The 17,689-nt window shown below is 56.8% G+C and overlaps 1 protein-coding gene across 1 annotated transcript in view; it reads right to left on the bottom strand.

The window, feature by feature from the left end:
* Positions 1 to 5,372, bottom strand: part of NPHS1 (NPHS1 adhesion molecule, nephrin) — a gene marked incomplete at its 3' end in the record, with an annotated part of 39,044 nt that extends 33,672 nt beyond the window's left edge. The window contains exons 1-4 of the mRNA XM_068999300.1: positions 5,367 to 5,372; positions 4,494 to 4,527; positions 2,711 to 2,905; positions 289 to 380 (exon numbers count right to left, since the gene is read on the bottom strand). Coding sequence (XP_068855401.1) covers positions 289 to 380; positions 2,711 to 2,905; positions 4,494 to 4,527; positions 5,367 to 5,372 — 327 coding nt within the window. The remainder of the gene's footprint in view (positions 1 to 288; positions 381 to 2,710; positions 2,906 to 4,493; positions 4,528 to 5,366) is intronic.
* Positions 5,373 to 17,689: the final 12,317 nt, after the last annotated feature.

The raw sequence follows: 17,689 nt of genomic DNA on the forward strand, positions 1-17,689 counted from the left end.
AATCCCCTCCAGTCCCTCCCAGTCCCTCCCCAATCCCCTCCCAATCCCCTCCCAGTCCCTCCCAGTCCCTCCCAATCCCCTCCCCAGTCCCTCCCAGTCCCTCCCAATCCCCTCCCAATCCCCTCCCAATCCCTCCCAATCCCCTCCCAGTCCCTCCCAGTCCCTCCCAGTCCCTCCCAGTCCCTCCCAATCCCCTCCCAGTCCCTCCCAGTCCCTCCCAATCCCTCTCAATCCCCTCCCAGTCCCCCCCAATCCCCTCCCAGTCCCTCCCAGTCCCTCCCAGTATACCCAGTACGCTGAGCTGGGCGGGCCGGGACGCTCGGGGCCGGCTGCCGTTCCCCTCCCCCGCCTGGCACTGGAAGACGTCGTCGTCCTCGAGCCTCACGGGCCGGATGCGCAGGTGGTGCTCACCTGGGGCCACGCCCACCTCAGGCCACGCCCACCACGGCCACGCCCACCCCGGGCCACGCCCGCCCCGCATAACCCCGCCCCCCGTTTGGTCAAAGCCCCAAATCGCCCCAAAATCGCCCCAAAATTGACTCAAAACTGACTCAAAATTGACTCAAAAATTGAGTCAAAATTGAGTCAAAATCGCCCCAAATCGACTCAAAGTCGCCCCAAAATTGACTCAAAATTGACTCAAAATTGAGTCAAAATCGACTCAAAATCGCCCAAAATTGATTCAAAATCGCCCCAAAATGGACTCAAAATTGAGTCAAAATTGCCTCAAATCGCCCCAAATCGACTCAAAATCGCCCCAAAATCGACTCAAAATCGCCCCAAAATCGACTCAAAATCGCCCCAAATCGATTCAAAATTGAGTCAAAATTGCCTCAAAATCACCCCAAAATTGAGTCAAAATCGAGTCAAAATCGCTCCAAGATCGCCTCCGAACTGCCCCCAAAATCGGCCCAAATCAGCCCAAAATCGATCCCAAAATCGATCCCAAAACTGCCCAAAGTCAGCCCCAAAATCGGCCCCAAATCAGCCCAAAATCAGCCCAAAAATCGATCCCAAAATTGATCCCAAAACTGCCCAAAGTCAGCCCCAAAATTGTCTGAAATCAGCCCGAAATCAGCCCCAAAATTACCGAGAATGATCCTAAAATTACCCAAAATCAGCCCCAAAATCAGCCCCAAAATCAGCCCAAAATTACCCAAAATCATCCCAAAATGACCCAAATCAGCCCCAAAATGACCCGAAAATCAGCCCGAAAATGACCCCAAAATCATCCCAAAATCAACCCCAAATTACTCAGAATGATCCCAAATTTGCCCAAAATTACCCAAATTCATCCCAAAATTGCCCAGAATCACCACAAAGTGATCCTAAAACTACCCAAAATCATCCCCAAATTACCCCAAAATCAGCCCCAAAGTTGCCCAAAATCATCCCAAAATTGTTCCAAAATTAACCCAAAACCACCCAAAATTCCCCAAAACCCCAAACCCTCCAAACCCCCCCCAAACCGCCCAAAATGCCCCAAAATCCCCCATTCTAAAACCCACAATTTCTCCCCCAAATTGGCCCCAAAACCCCCCCAAAATTCAGCCCCAAGATCCACCCAAATCCCCCCAAAATTCCCCAAAACCCCAACTCTCCAAACCCCCCCAAACTGCCCAAAATGCCCCAAATTCCCTCATTCTAAAACCCCCAATTTCTCCCCGGAATTGTCCCAAAACCCCCCAAATTTCAGCCCCAAAATCCTCTCAACCCCCCCCAAAATTCCCCAAACCCCCAACTCTCCAAACCCTCCCAAACCGCCCAAAATGCCCCAAAATCCCCCATTCTAAAACCCCCAATTTCTCCCCAAAAACCACCCCCAAACCCCCCAAAATTCAGCCCCAAAATCCTCTCAACCCCCCCCAAAATAACCCAAAACCCCAACGCCCAAACCCCCCAAACCGCCCAAAATCCCCCAAAATTCCCCATTCTAAAACCCCCAATTTCTCCCCAAAAAACACCCCAAAACCCCCCAAAATTCAGCCCCAAAATCCCCCCAAACCCCTCCAAATTCCCCAAAACCCCAACGCCCCAAACCCCCCCAAACCGCCCAAAATGCCCCAAAATCCCCCATTCTAAAACCCCAAATTTCTCCCCCGGAATTGTCCCCAAAACCCCCCAAATTTCAGCCCCAAAATCCTCTCAACCCCCCCCAAAATTCCCCAAACCCCCAACTCTCCAAACCCTCCCAAACCACCCAAAATGCCCCAAAATCCCCCATCTAAAACCCCCAATTTCTCCCCAGAATTGGCCCCAAACCCCCCAAATTTCAGCCCCAAAATCCTCCCAAACCCCCCCAAAATTCCCAAAACCCCAACCCTCCAAACCCTCCCAAACCGCCCAAAATGCCCCAAAATCCCCCATTCTAAAACCCACAATTTCTCCCCAGAATTGTCCCCAAAACCCCCCAAATTTCAGCCCCAAGATCCACCCAAATCCCCCAAAATACCCCAAAAACCCCAACCCTCCAACCCCCCCCAAACCGCCCAAAATGCCCCAAAATCCCCATTCTAAAACCCCCAATTTCTCCCCAATAACCACCCCAAAACCCCCCAAATTTCAGCCCCCAAAATCCTCTCAAACCCCCCCAAAATTCCCCAAACCCCAACTCTCCAAACCCTCCCAAACCACCCAAAATGCCCCAAAATCCCCCATTCTAAAACCCCCAATTTCTCCCCAAAACCCCGCCCCCTTTAGCCCCGCCCACCTTTCTGGGGGGTCTCCAGCCAATCGGTAGCGAGGGTGGCGCGGGTGGGCGTGGCCCCGAGCAGGAGCCCCCCCCTCGCCCACTGCACGGCCACGCCCACCCGGACGCGGCACCGAAGCTCCGCCCCCGCGCCCAGCGCCGCGCTGCCATTGGCCGGCTGCTCCAGGAAGGGCGGGGCCACCTCGGGGGCGGAGCCTGAGGGGGGAGGGGGGCGGGGAGTGACCCTGAGTGACCCCTGAGTGACCCCTGAGTGACCCCTGAGTGTCCCCTGAATGACCCCTGAGTGACCCCTGAGTGACCCCCCTGAGTGACCCCTCGGTGACCCCTGAGTGACCCTGAGTGACCCCTGAGTGACCCTGAGTGAGCCCTCAGTGACCTCTGAGTGACCCCTGAGTGACCCGAGTGACCCCTCAGTGACCCCTCAGTGACCCCCTGAGTGACCTCTGAGTGACCCCCTGAGTGACCCTGAGTGACCCCTGAGTGAGCCCTCAGTGACCTCTGAGTGACCCCTGAGTGACCCCTGAGTGAGCCCTGAGTGAGCCCTGAGTGACCCCCTGAGTGACCCCTCGGTGACCCCTGAGTGACCCCCTCGGTGACCCCTGAGTGACCCCTGAGTGCCCCTGAGTGACCCCTGAGTGACCCTGAGTGACCCCTGAGTGACCTCTGAGTGACCCCTGAGTGACCCCTCGGTGACCCCTGAGTGACCCCTGAGTGACCCCAGAGTGACCCCAGAGTGACCCCTGAGTGACCCCTGAGTGACCCCTGAGTGAGCCCTGAGTGACCCCTGAGTGACCGCTGAGTGACCCCTGAGTGACCCCTGAGTGAGCCCTGAGTGACCCCTCGGTGACCCCTGAGTGACCCCTCCCTGACCCCTCAGTGACCCCTGAGTGACCCCTGAGTGACCCCTCAGTGACCCCTGAGTGACCCCTGAGTGACCCCTGAGTGACCCCTCAGTGACCCCTGAGTGACCCCTCAGTGACCCCTGAGTGAACCCTGAGTGACCCTGAGTGACCCCTCAGTGACCCCTGAGTGACCCCTGAGTGACCCCTGAGTGACCCCTGAGTGACCCCTGAGTGACCCCTCGGTGACCCCTGAGTGACCCCTGAGTGACCCCTGAGTGACCCCTGAGTGACCCCTCGGTGACCCCTGAGTGACCCCTGAGTGACCCCTGAGTGACCCCTGAGTGACCCTGAGTGACCCCTGAGTGACCCCTCGGTGACCCCTGAGTGACCCTGAGTGACCCCTGAGTGACCCCTCAGTGACCCCTGAGTGACCCCAGAGTGACCCCTGAGTGAGCCCTGAGTGACCGCTGAGTGACCCCTGAGTGACCCCTGAGTGACCCCTGAGTGAGCCCTCAGTGACCTCTGAGTGACCCTGAGTGACCCCTGAGTGACCCCAGAGTGACCCCTGAGTGAAGCCCTGAGTGACCCCTCAGTGACCCCTGAGTGACCCTGAGTGACCTGAGTGACCTCTGAGTGACCCCTGAGTGACCCCTGAGTGACCCCTGAGTGACCTCTGAGTGACCTCTGAGTGACCCCTGAGTGACCCCTGAGTGACCCCTCAGTGACCCCTGAGTGACCCCTGAGTGACCTCTGAGTGACCCCTGAGTGACCCCTGAGTGACCCCTGAGTGACCCCTGAGTGACCCCTCCCTGACCCCTGAGTGACCCCTGAGTGACCCCTGAGTGACCCCTGAGTGACCCCTGAGTGACCCCTGAGTGACCCCTCCCTGACCCCTGAGTGACCCCTGAGTGACCCTCAGTGACCCCTCAGTGACCCCTCACCTGCCCCCCCCAGCAGCGTCAGCGCCAGCAAAGCCTGCCCGGGGTCAAAGGTCAAAAGGTCAAAAGGTCAAAAGGTCAAAAGGTCAAACATTTCAACCCAACCAGGACCCCCAAATTCCCCCAAATTTCCCCCAAATTGCCCCCAAATCCTCCCCAATTCCCTCCAATTTTACCCAAATTCTGCCAAATTCTGCCAAATTCTCCCCAAATTGCCCCAAATTCAGCCCAAATTGGCCCAAATTGCCCCAAATTGCCCCAAATTCAGCCCAAATTGGCCCAAATTTTCCCAAATTGCCCCAAATTCAGCCCAAATTGGCCCAAATTGCCCCAAATTCAGCCCAAATTGCCCCAAATTTTCCCAAATTGCCCCAAATTCAGCCCAAATTGACCCAAATTACCCCAAATTCAGCCCAAATTTTCCCAAATTGCCCCAAATTCAGCCCAAATTGACCCAAATTACCCCAAATTCAGCCCAAATTGGCCCAAATTGCCCCAAATTCAGCCCAAATTGGCCCAAATTGCCCCAAATTTTCCCAAATTGCCCCAAATTCAGCCCAAATTGCCCCAAATTGCCCCAAATTGCCCCAAATTTTCCCAAATTGCCCCAAATTCAGCCCAAATTGCCCCAAATTGCCCCAAATTCAGCCCAAATTGCCCCAAATTTTCCCAAATTGCCCCAAATTCAGCCCAAATTGCCCCAAATTATCCTAAAATTGCCCCAAAGTTCTCCCCAATTCCCCCAAATTCCCCCAAATTCTCCCAAATTGCCTCAAATTTTCCCCAAATTGCCCCAAATTTTCCCAAATTGCCCCAAATTATCCTAAAATTGCCCCAAAATTCTCTGAAATTCTCCCAAATTTTCCCAAATTTTACCCACATTCCGCCAAATTTTCCGAAATTCTCCCAAATTGCCCCAAATTCTCCCAAATTCTCCCAAATTGCCCCAAAATCCTCCCCAAGTCTCTCAAATTTTACCCAAATTCTGCCAAATTCTCCCCAATTTCCCCCAAATTGCCCGAAATTCAGCCCAAATTCCCCAAAATTGCCCCAATTTTTCCAAAATTGCCCGAAATTCAGCCCAAATTCCCCAAATTGCCCCAAATTCCCCCAAATTCTCCCAAACTGCCCCAAAATCCTCCCCAATTCCCTCAAATTTTACCCAAATTCTGCCAAATTCTCCCCAAATTCCCCCAAATTCTCCCCCAAATTCTCCCAAATCTCCCCAAAATCCCCCCAAACCCACCCAGGACCCCCCTAATTTTCCCAAATTCCCCCCAAATCCCCCAAATTATGCCAAATTTTCCCCAAATTGCCCAAATTTCCCAATATTTCTCCCAGGAGCCCCCAAATTCTCCCAAATTCCCTCAAATTTCCCCCAAACCCCTCCAGGACCCCCCAAAACTCCCCCAAATTCCCCAAAACTCCCCCAAATTCTCCCAAATTCCAACAAAATCTCTCAAATTGCCCCAAATCTCCCCCAAATTCCCCTAAAATTCCCCAAATTTTCCCAAATTTCCCCCAAATTTTCCCAAGTTTCCCAAAATTTCTCTCAGGAGCCCCCCAAATTCTCCCAGAACCCCTCCAAGATCCCCCCCCAAACTCCCCCAAACCCCCCCAGAACCCCCCAAACTCCCCCAAATTCCCCCAAATTTCCCCAAAAATCCCCCCAAATTCTTCCAAATTGCCCCAAATTTCCCCCTAATCTCCCAAATTTCCCAAAATTTTCTCCAGGATCCCCCCAAATTCTCCCAAATCCCCCCCAAATTTTCCCAAATTCCCAAATTCCCCAAATCCCCCCAAGCCCCCCAAAATTCTCCCAAATTCTCCCAAACTCCCCCAAAACTCCCCAAATTCCCCCAAATTTCCCCAAATTCTCCCCCAAATTCCCCCAAGCCCCCCAAAATTCTCCCAAACTCCCCCAAATCTCCAAAACTCCCCCAAATTCCCCCAAATTCCCCAAAATTCTCCCAAATTCCCCCCAAATCCACCCCAAGCCCCCCAAATTCTCCAAACTCCCCCAAATTCCCCCAAATTCCGCCCAAAATTCTCCCAAGTTCCCCAAATACCCCCAACCCCCCCAAAATTCTCCAAACTCCCCCCAAATTCTCCCAAATTCCCCCAAATCCCCCCAAAATTCTCCCAAAACTCCCCAAATCCCCCCAAATCAATTCTCCCAAAACTCCCCAAATCTCCCAAAACTCCCCCAAATTCTCCCAAATTCCCCCCCAAACTCCCCCACATTTCCCCAGACTCCCCCAAATTCTCCCAACCCCCCCAAATTCTGCCAAATTCCCCAAATCCCCCCAAATCCCCCAAATTCCCCCCAAAATTCTCCCAAACTCCCCCAAATTCTCCCAAATTCCCCCAAATCCTCCCCAAAATCCCCCTAAAATTCTCCCAAATTCTCCCAAATTCCCCCAAATTCCCCAAATTCCCCCAAATCCTCCCCAAATCCCCCTAAAATTCTCCCAAACTCCCCCAAATTCTCCCAAATTCCCCCCAAATCCTCCCAAAATCCCCCTAAAATTCTCCCAAATTCTCCCAAATTCCCCCAAATTCCCCAAATTCCCCCAAATCCTCCCCAAATCCCCCTAAAATTCTCCCAAACTCCCCAAAATTTCCCAAAATTCCCCCAAATTCTTCCAAATTCCCCCCCAAATCCCCGAAATTCTCCCCGAAATCCCCCCAACCCCCCCAAAATTCTCCCAAACTCCCCCCAAATTCTCCCAAATTCCCCAAATTCCCCCAAATCCCCCAAAATTCTCCCAAAACTCCCCAAATCCCCCCAAATTCTCCCAAACTCCCCCAAATCTCCCAAAACTCCCCCAAATTCTCCCAAATTCCCCCCCAAACTCCCCCAAATTCCCCTCAAATCCCCCAAATTCTCCCCAAAATTCTCCCAAATTCCGCAAATTCCCCCAATTCCCCCCCAGCCCCCCCAACTCCCCCCAAATCCCCCCAAAATTCTCCCAAAACTCCCCCAAATCTCCCAAAACTCCCCCAAATTCTCCCAAATTCCCCAAATTTCCCCCCAAACTCCCCCAAATTCTCCCAAACGCCCCAAAATTCTCCCAAACTCCCCCCAAATCTCCCCAAACTCCCCCCAAATCCCCCCCGGGACCCCCCAAATCCCCTCCCCTCCCCCACTCACCCAGCCCAGCCCCTCCCCCATCCCGGCTGCGGCTCCCGCCGGGGATTTTTGGGGGGGGGAGGAGCCCCCGGGGCCCCTTTTGGGGGGGGAGGGGCGGGGCCTGAGGCCCCTCCCCCCCTCCAGGGCCCCTCCCCCACCTCCCCTCCCCCCCCCGCGCTGCCATTGGAGGATCCCGGAGTTGGGAATTTGGGGAATGCGGGGGAGGGGAGGGGGGGAGGGGAGCGGGGGGGGACAGAGCTGGGAACGGGGGGGGGGGAGGGGAACCCCAAAAATTCACCCAAAAATTCACCCAAAAAGGGTCCGGGGACCCCAAAATTGACCCCAAAAGGGTCCAGGGACCCCCAAAATCCTCCCCAAAAGGGTCCAGGGACCCCAAAAAAGGGGCTGGGACAACAAAAATTCACCCCAAAATGGGTCCAGGGACCCCCAAAATTGACCCTAAAATGGGCCGGGAGCCCCAAAAAGGAGTTGGGACCCCCAAAATCCTCCCCAAAAGGGTCCAGGGACCCCCAAAATTGACCCAAAAAGGGTCCCGGGACCCCCAAAAAGGAGCTGGGACCCCAAAAATTCACCCAGAAACGATCGAGGGACCCCAAAATTGACCCCAAATGTCCGGGGACCCCAAAAATTGACCCAAAAAGAGACCACGGACCCCAAAAAGGAGCTGGGAACCCCAAAATTCACCCCCAAGAAGGGTCCAGGGACCCCAAAATTGACCCAAAAAGGGTCCGGGGACCCCCAAAATTGACCCCAAATGGGTCCAGGGACCCCAAAAAGGAGCTGGGACCCCAAAAAATCACCCCAAAACGATCGAGGGACCCCAAAATTGACCCCAAATGTCCGGGGACCCCCAAAATTGACCCCAAAAGGGGCTGGGACCCCAAATTTGGCCCAAAAAGGGACCACGGACCCCAAAAAGGAGCTGGGAACCCCAAAATTCACCCCCAAAAAGGATCCAGGGACCCCAAAATTGACCCAAAAAGGGTCCGGGGACCCCCAAAATTGACCCCAAATGGGTCCAGGGACCCCAAAAAGGAGCTGGGACCCCAAAAATTCACCCAGAAACGATCGAGGGACCCCAAAAATTCACCCAAAAAAGGGTCCAGGGACCCCCAAAATTCACCCAAAATGGGTCCAGGGACCCCAAAAGGGTCCAGGGAGCCCAAAAAAGGAGCTGGGAACCCCAAAAATTGACCCAAAACCGATCGAGGGACCCCAAAATCCTCCCCAAAAAGGGTTCGGGGACCCCAAAATTGACCCAAAAAGGGTGCAGGGACCCTAAAATGGGCTGGGACCCCCTAAAAGGGGCTGGGACCCCCAAATTCACCCCAAAAGGGTCCAGGGACCCAAAAAAGGGGCTGGAACCCCAAAATTGCCCCCGAAAGTGGCTGAGGACCCCCAAAATTGACGCCAAAAAGGAGCTGGGACCCCCAAAACTCACCCCAAAAGGGGCTGGGACCCCAAAATTGGCCCAAAAAGGGACCACGGACCCCAAAAAGGGGCTCGGAACCCCAAATTGACACAAAATGGGTCCAGAATTCACCCAGAAACGATCGAGGGACCCCCAAAATTGCCCCGAAATGTCCAGAGACCCCAAAATTGACCCAAAAAGGGTCCAGGGACCCCCAAAAAAGAGGCTGGGACCCCCCAAAATTCACCCAAAAAGGGGCTGGGACTCCCATAATTGACCCCAAAAGGGTCCAGGGACCCTCAAAAAGGGGCTGGGACCCCAAAAATTGACCCCAAAACGTTTGAGGGACCACAAAAATTGACCCCAAATGTCCGGTGACCCCCAAAATTCACCCAAAATGGGTCCAGGGACCCCAAAAGGGTCCAGGGAGCCCGAAAAAGGAGCTGGGAACCCCAAAAATTGACCCAAAACCGATCGAGGGACCCCAAAATCCTCCCCAAAAAGGGTTCGGGGACCCCAAAATTGACCCAAAAAGGGTCCAGGGACCCCCAAAATTCACTCCAAATTTCCAGGGACCCCCAGAATTGACCCAAAAAGGAGCTGGGACCCTCAAAATTCACCCAAAAAGGGTCCAGTGACCCCAAAAAGGGGCTGGGACCCCCAAAATTGACCCAAAACGGGTCCAAAAATTGACCCAAAAAGGGACCACGGACCCCAAAAAGAGGCTGGGACCCCTAAAATTGACCCCAAATTTCCAGGGACCCTCCCAAAATTGGCCCCAAAAAGGGGCTGGGACCCCAAAATTCACCCAAAAAGGGTCCAGGGACCCCAAAAAGTGTCCAGGGACCCCCAAAATTCACCTCAAGAGGGGCTGGGACCCCAAATTTGTCCCCGAGAGGGTCCAGAGAGCTCCTGGGAGGGGATTTTGGGGATTTTGGGGATTTTGGGGATTTTGGGGCGGATTTTGGGGCTGATTTTGGGGATTTTGGGGCGGATTTTGGGGCTTTTGGGGCGGATTTTGGGGCTTTTGGGGCGGATTCTGGGGATTTTGGGGCTTTTTGGGCGGATTTTGGGGCGATTTTGGAGCTTTTGGGGCGGATTTTTGGGCGTATTTAGGGGCGGATTTTGGGGCTTTTGGGGCGGATTTTGGGGCTTTTGGGGCGTATTTTGGGGCAGATTTTGGGGCGGATTTTGGGGCGGATTTTGGGGCGGATTTTGGGGCTTTTGGGGCAGATTTTGGGGCGGATTTTGGGGCGGATTTTGGGGCGGATTTTGGGGCTTTTGGGGCAGATTTTGGGGCGGATTTTGGGGCGGATTTTGGGGCGGATTTTGGGGCGGATTTTGCGGCAGATTTTGGGGCGGATTTTGGGGCGGATTTTGGGGCTTTTGGGGCGGCTTTTGGGGCGGATTTTGGGGCGGATTTTGGGGCGGATTTTGGGGCTTTTGGGGCGGATTTTGGGGCTTTTGGGGCGGATTTTGGGAATTTGGAGGTGGATTTTGGGGCTTTTGGGAGGGGATTTTGGGGCGGATTTTGGGGATTTGGGGTGGATTTTGGGGGGGGGGGATTTTTGGGCGGATTTTGGGGCGATTTTGGAGCTTTTGGGGCGGATTTTTGGGCGTATTTAGGGGCGGATTTTGGGGCTTTTGGGGCGGATTTGAGACTTTTGGGAGAGTATTTTTGGGCGTATTTTGGGGCAGATTTTGGGGCTTTTGGGGCGATTTTGGGGCAGATTTTGGGGCGGATTTTGGGGCTTTTGGGGCGATTTTGGGGCGGATTTTGGGGCAGATTTTGGGTATTTTGGGGAGGATTTTGGGGCGGATTTTGGGGCAGCTTTTGGGGCGGATTTTGGGGCTTTTGGGGCGGATTTGGGGGATTTTTGGGGCGGATTTTGGGGCTTTTGGGGCGGATTTTGGGGCAGATGTTTGGGGCTTTTGGAAGGGGCTTTTGGGGTGGATTTTGGGGATTTTGGGGCGGATTTTGGGGCAGCTTTTGGGGATTTTTGGGCGGATTTTGGGGCTTTTGGGGAGGATTTTGGGGCGGATTTTGGGGCTTTTGGGGTGGATTTTGAGGCTTTTGGGAGGGACTTTTGGGGTGGATTTGGGGGATTTGGGGGCGGATTTTGGGAATTTGGGGCGGATTTTGGGGCTTGTGGGGCGGATTTTGGGGCCTTTGGGAGGGGATTTTGGGGCGGCTTTTGGGAGGGGATTTTTGGGCGTATTTAGGGGCGGATTTTGGGGCTTTTTGGGGCGGATTTTGGGGCGAATTTTGGTGCTTTTGGGGCGGATTTTGGGGGTTCCAAAGGATTTTTGGGGGGGGGGGGTGTTCAGGGACCCCCTCCCCCCTCCCGTCCGAGCAAGCCACGCCCCCTTCCGCGCAGCCCCGCCCCCACAGGGCCACGCCCCCTCCGCTCCCTGACCCCGCCCCGCTCTGATTGGTCCGGCCCGCCGTAGCCACGCCCCCCCTGTCTAACCACGCCCAACGCCGCGCTCTGATTGGTTGCTCCCCTCTCCGCCTGTCTCCCATTGGCTCCGGTGCCCTTTAGCCCCGCCCCTTCCCTTCGCCCCCCACCACCCCGCCGCCTCCGCGCGCTCTGATTGGCCCCGCTCCCCTCCAGCCGCTCTCCCCATTGGCCCCGGTGCTTCTTAGCCCCGCCCCCTCCTTCACCCCGCCCCCTCCTCGCTCTGATTGGCCCCGGTACCGCGTGACCCCGCCCACCTCTCGCTCCGATTGGCTCCGGTTCTCTCCAACCCCGCCCCCTCCTCCCGCCGTCTCCCGCCTCCGTAGCCCCGCCCCTCTCCGCTCTGATTGGCCCCGCTTCCACTCAACCCCACCCACCTCGCGCCTCCCCATTGGCTCCCTCCCTCCCCAGCCCTTCTCCCCATTGGCTCCGCCCTAGGCCCGCCCCCGGCCCAAGATGGCGGCGGGCCCCGCCGCCGCCGCCGCCCGCGGCCGCTTCCCCGCCCGGCCCCCGCCGTGGCCTCGGGCCCTTCCCGGGCCCCCTCGTTCCCGGACCCCTCTCGGGGGTCCCCCGGGCCCTTCCCGGCCCGACCCCCGCGCTCCGGGCGCTCGTGGCCATCGGCCGCGGCCTCCGCCGCCTGCGGGCGCTGCTCGGGGAGCGCCAAAGGCCCGCCCGGACGGTGAGGGGGGAGGGGGGGGAGGGGAGGGAGCGGCGGGAAAAGGCTGAGGGGGGGGGAGGGGGGCTGGGGAGGTTTGAGGGGATTTTGGTGGTCCTGAGGGGGTTTTGGTGGTCCCTGAGGGGATTTGGGGGTTCCTGAGGGGATTTGGGGGGTCCTGAGGCGATTTGGGGGTCCTGAGCGGGTTTGGGGGAGGTTTGAGGGGATTTTGGTGGTCCTGAGGGGATTTTGGTGGTCCCTGAGGGGATTTGGGGGTTCCTGAGGGGTATTTGGGGGTCCTGAGGGGGTTTTGGGGGGTCCTGAGGCGATTTGGGGGGGGCTGAGGGGATTTGGGGGTTCCTGAGGCGATTTGGGGATTTTGAGGCGATTTTGGGGGTCTTGAGTGAATTTGGGGGAGTTTCTGTGGGGATTTGGGGGTTCCTGAGGAGGTTTGAGGGCTCCTGAGAGGGTTTGGGGGTCCCTGAGGGGGTTTTGGGGCGGTTTGAGGGGATTTGGGGGTCCTGAGGGGGTTTGAGGGGATTTTGGGGATTTTTGAGGCGATTTTGGGGGTCTGGAGGGGATTTGGGGGAGTTTCCTGGGGCGATTTGGGGTTCTGAGGAGGTTTGAGGAATCCTGAGGGAGTTTGGGGGCGGTTTGAGGGGATTTGAGGGGTCCTGAGGGGGTTTGGGGTGGTTTGAGAGGGTTTGGGGGTCCCTGAGGGGGTTTTGGGGCGGTTTGAGGGGATTTTGGGGCGGTTTGAGGGGATTTGGGGGGTCCTGAGGGGGTTTGGGGGGGTTTGAGGGGATTTTGGGGATTTTTGAGGCGATTTTGGGGGTCTGGAGGGGATTTGGGGGGAGTTTCTGGGGGATTTGGGGGTTCCTGAGGAGGTTTGAGGAATCCTGAGGGGGTTTGGGGGTTCCTGAGGGGATTTGAGAGCTCCTGAGGGGGTTTGGGGAGGTTTGAGAGGGTTTGGGGGTTCCTGAGGGGGTTTTGTGGGCGGTTTGAGGGGGATTTTGGGGAGGTTGAGGGGATTTGGGGCGGTCCTGAGGGGATTTGGGGATTCCTGAGCGGGTTTTCGGGCGGTCCTGAAGGGATATTGGGGACCCTGAGGGGGCTTGTGGGGTCCTGAGGGAGTTTGGGGCTGATTTTGGGGAGTCCTGAGAGGGTTTAGGGGGTCCTGTGGGGATTTTGGGGACCCCGAGGGGGGTTTTGGGGTGGTTTAAGGGGATTTGAGGGATTCTGAGGGGTTTTGGGGGGTCCTGAGGGGATTTTGGGGTGGTTTGAGGGGATTTGGGAGGTCCGGAGTGGGTTTGGGGGGTCCTGAGGGGATTTGGAGCTGATTTTGGGGGTCCTGCGGGGATTTGGGGGGGTCCTGAGGAGGTTTGAGGGGCTCCTGAGGGGGTTTGGGGAGGGTTTGGGGGTCCCCTGAGGGGGTTTTGGGGGATTTGAGGGGATTTGGGGTGTCCTGAGTGGGTTTGGGGGTCCTGAGGGGATTTTCGGGGATTTGAGGGGATTTGGGGGGTCCTGAGAGGATTTGGGGATTCCTGAGCGGGATTTTGGGGGATCCTGAGTGAGTTTGGGGGGGTCCTGAAGGGATTTTGGGGACCCTGAGGGGGTTTGGGGGGTCCTGAGGGAGTTTGAGGCTGATTTTGGGGAGTCCTGAGGGGGTTTGGGGCATTCTGAGGGGGTTTGGGGGGTCCTGAAGGGATTTTGGGGACCCCGAGGCAGTTTTGGGGTGGTTTTAGGGGATTTGAGGGATTCTGAGGGGGTTTTGGGGGGTCCTGAGGGGATTTTGGGGAGGTTTGAGGGGATTTGGGGATTCCTGAGTGGGTTTGGGGGGGGGTTGAGGGGATTTGGGGGGTCCTGAGGGGATTTTGGGGGATCCTGAGGGGTCTGGAAGGTCCTGAGGGGATTTGGGGCTGATTTTGGGGGCTCCTGAGGGGGTTTGGGGCGGGTTTGAGGAGATTTTGAGGGATTCTGAGGGGATTTGGGGGGGTTTGAGGGCTCCTGAGGGGATTTTGGGGGTCCCTGTGGGAGCTTTGGGGGCGTTTGAGGGAATTTGAGGGATTCTGAGGGGTTTCAAGGCTGTTTTGGGGGTCCCGAGGGGATTTTTGGGGATCCTGAGGAGATTTGGGGGGATCCTGAGGGGATTTGGGGGGTCCTGAGGGGATTTGAGGGCTCCTGAGGAGATTCTGGGGGATCCTGAGGGGATTTTGGGGGATCCTGAGGGGATTTGGGGGGTCCTGAGGGGATTTGAAGGATTCTGAGGGGGTTTTGGGGGTCCTGAGGGAGTTTGGGGCTGATTTTGGGGGGTCCTGAGGGGATGTGGAGGTTCCTGAGAGGATTTTGGGGTGGTTTGAGGGGATTTGGGGGAGTTTCTGTGGGGATTTTGGGGGACCCTGAGAGGATTTGGGGGATTTTGGGGGGTCTGGAAGGGCCTGAGGGGATTTGGGGCCGTTTGAGGGGATTCGGAGGGGATTTTGGGGGGGTTTGAGGGGATTTTGGGGGGGTTTGAGGGGATTTGTGGGGTCCTGGGGGGGTTTTGGGGCGGTTTGAGGGGATTTGAAGGATTCTGAGAGGATTTGGGGAGGGGTCCTGAGGGGGTTTTGGGGCGATTTAAGGAGGTTTTGGGGGTTCCTGAGGGGATTTGGGGGATCCTGAGGGGTCTTGAGGATCCTGAGGGGGTTTTGGGGAGGTTTGAGGGGATTTTGGGGGGTCCTGAGAGGATTTGGGGATTCCTGAGTGGGTTTTGGGGGGGGGTGTGGGAGGGTTTAGGGGTCCTGAGGGGATTTTGGGGGCTCCTGAGGGGGTTTGGGGGGGTTATGAGGGGATTTTGGGGTGGTTTGAGGGGATTTGGGGGCTTCTGAGGGGATTTTGGGGGGTCCTGAGGGGATTTTGGGGATTCCTGAGTGGGTTTTGAGGGGGTTTTGAGGGGGTTTGGGGCTGATTTTGGGGAGTCCTGAGGGGATTTGGGGGGTCCTGAGAGGGTTTTGGGGAGGTTTGAGGAGATTTGGGGGGTCCTGAGGGGATTTTGGGGGCTCCTGAGAGGATTTGGGGGCTTCTGAGGGGATTTTGGGGGATCCTGAAGGGATTTTGGGGGATCCTGAGAGGATTTGGGGGTTTCTGAGGGGATTTTGGGGGTTCCTGAGGGGATTTTGGGGGGTCCTGAGGAGTTTTGGGGGGTCCTGAAGGTTCTGGGGGTGATCTGGGGGGGTCTTCAGGGGTCCTGAGGGGATTTGGGGCTGATTTTGGGGGACCCTGAGAGGGTTTGGGGGCAGCTTGAGGGGGTTTGGGGATTCTGAGGGGGTTTGGGGGGTCCTGAGGGGATTTTGGGGGTCCTGAGGGGATTTGGGGCTGATTTTGGGGACTCCTGAGGGGGTTTGAGGGAGGCTCTGAGGGGATTTGGGGTGGTTTGGGGGGATTTGGGGGTTCTGAGGGGGTTTGAGGGCTTTTGAGGGGGTTTGGGGGACTTTGAGGGGATTTTGGGGGGTCCTGAGGGGGTTTAGGGGCCCCTGGCGGTGTTTGGGGGGAGGTTCTGAGGGGATTTTGGGGTGTTTGGGGGGGCTTTGAGGGGGTTTGGGGGTTCCTGAGGGAGTTTGGGGGAGGTTCTGAGGGGATTTTGGGGCGATTTGAGAGAGTTTGGGGGGTCCTGAAGGGGTTTTGGGGACCCTGAGGGGTCTGGAGGGTCCTGAGGGGGTTTGGGCTGATTTTGGGGGGTCCTGAGGGGGTTTGGGGCGGTTTGAGGGGATTTGGGGCTTCTGAGGGGATTTTGGGGGGTCCTGAGGGGATTTTGGGGATTCCTGAGTGGGTTTTGAGGGGGTTTTGAGGGGGTTTGGGGCTGATTTTGGGGAGTCCTGAGGGGATTTAGGGGGGTCCTGAGAGGGTTTTGGGGCGGTTTGAGGAGATTTGGGGGGTCCTGAGGGGATTTTGGGGGCTCCTGAGAGGATTTGGGGGCTTCTGAGGGGATTTTGGGGACCCTGAGGGGATTTTGGGGGATCCTGAAAGTGTTTGGGGGTTCCCGAGAGGATTTTGGGGGGGTCCTGAAGGTTCTGGGGGTGACCTGGGGGGGTCTTTGGGGGGTCCTGAGGGGGTTTGGGGCTGATTTTGGGGGCTCCTGAGGGAATTTTGGGGCAGTTTGAGGGGATTTGAAGGATTCTGAGGGGATTTGGGGGGTCCTGAGGGGTCTTGAGGGTCCTGAGGGGATTTGGGGCTGATTTTGGGGGGTCCTGAGCGGGTTTTGGGGCGGTTTGAGGGGATTTTGGAGCTTCTGAGAGGATTTTGGGGGGGTCCTGAGGGGGTTTTGGGGGATCCTGAGGGCATTTTGGGGAGGTTTGAGGGGATTTTGGGGGGTCCTGAGGGAATTTCAGGGGGTCCTGAGGGGGTTTTGAGGGCTCCTGATGGGATTTTGGGGGATCCTGAGGGGATTTTGGGGCGGTTTGAGTGGATTTGGGGTGGTTTGAGGGGATTTTGAGAAGTTCTGAAGGAATTTGGGGGGGGGGGTCCTGAGGGGATTTTGGGGGGTTCCTGAGGGGATTTGGGGCGGTTTGGGGGGAGTTTGGGGACTTTGAGGCGGTTTGGGGGTTCCTGAGGGGATTTTGGGGGATCCTGAGGGGTTTTGGGGGGGTCCTGAGGGATTTTGGGGGCTGATTTTGGGGTTCCTGAGGGGGATTTTGGGGCGGATTGAGGGGATTTGGGGGTTCCTGAGAGGATTTTGGGGGGGTCCTGAAGGTTTTGGGGGTGGTCTGGGGGGTCTTGGGGGGTCCTGAGAGGGTTTTGGGGGGATTTTGGGGGGATTTGGGGCGGTTTTGGGGCTCCTGAGGAGGTTTTTGGGGAGTCCTGATGGGATTTGGGGGAGGAATTTGGGGATTTTTGGGAGGATTTTTTTGGGGAGGGGGCGTGGCCTGCACTGACCCCGCCCCCCGCCCCTCCCCCACCCCAGGAGGAGTTCCGGGGGTTCCTCCCCGAGGAGCTGGAGATGCCCCTCCCCCCACGGCGCTCCCGCAGAGGTCGGTGACCCCAAAACCCCCCGAAATCACCCCAAAATCACCCTGGGAACCCCAAAATCACCCCGAAATCATCCTGGGAACCCCAAATCCCCCTGAAATTACCCCAAAAATCACCCTGGGAACCCCAAAATCACCCTAGGAGCCCCAAAATCACCTCAAAATCACCCTGGGAACCCCAAAATCACCCCAAAATCACCCTAGGAGCCCCAAAATCACCCCAAAATCCCTCTGGGAGCCTCAAATCCCCCAAAATCACCTTAGGAGACCCCAAATCCCCCCAAAATCACCCCAAAATCACCCTGGGAGCCTCAAATCCCCCAAAATCACCTTGGGAGACCCCAAATCCCCCCAAAATCACCCTGAAATCACTCTGGGAGCCCCAAATCCCCCCAAAATCACCCCAAAATCCCCCTGGGAAACCCAAATCCCCCCAATATCACCCCAAAATCCCCCTGGGAGCCCCAAAACCCCCCCAAATCACCCCAAAATCACCTTGGGACCCCCAAAAGTCACC

The sequence above is a fragment of the Aphelocoma coerulescens genome, unplaced genomic scaffold (genome assembly GCF_041296385.1).
Source record: "Aphelocoma coerulescens isolate FSJ_1873_10779 unplaced genomic scaffold, UR_Acoe_1.0 HiC_scaffold_320, whole genome shotgun sequence".
Taxonomy (NCBI): Eukaryota; Metazoa; Chordata; class Aves; order Passeriformes; family Corvidae; genus Aphelocoma; species Aphelocoma coerulescens.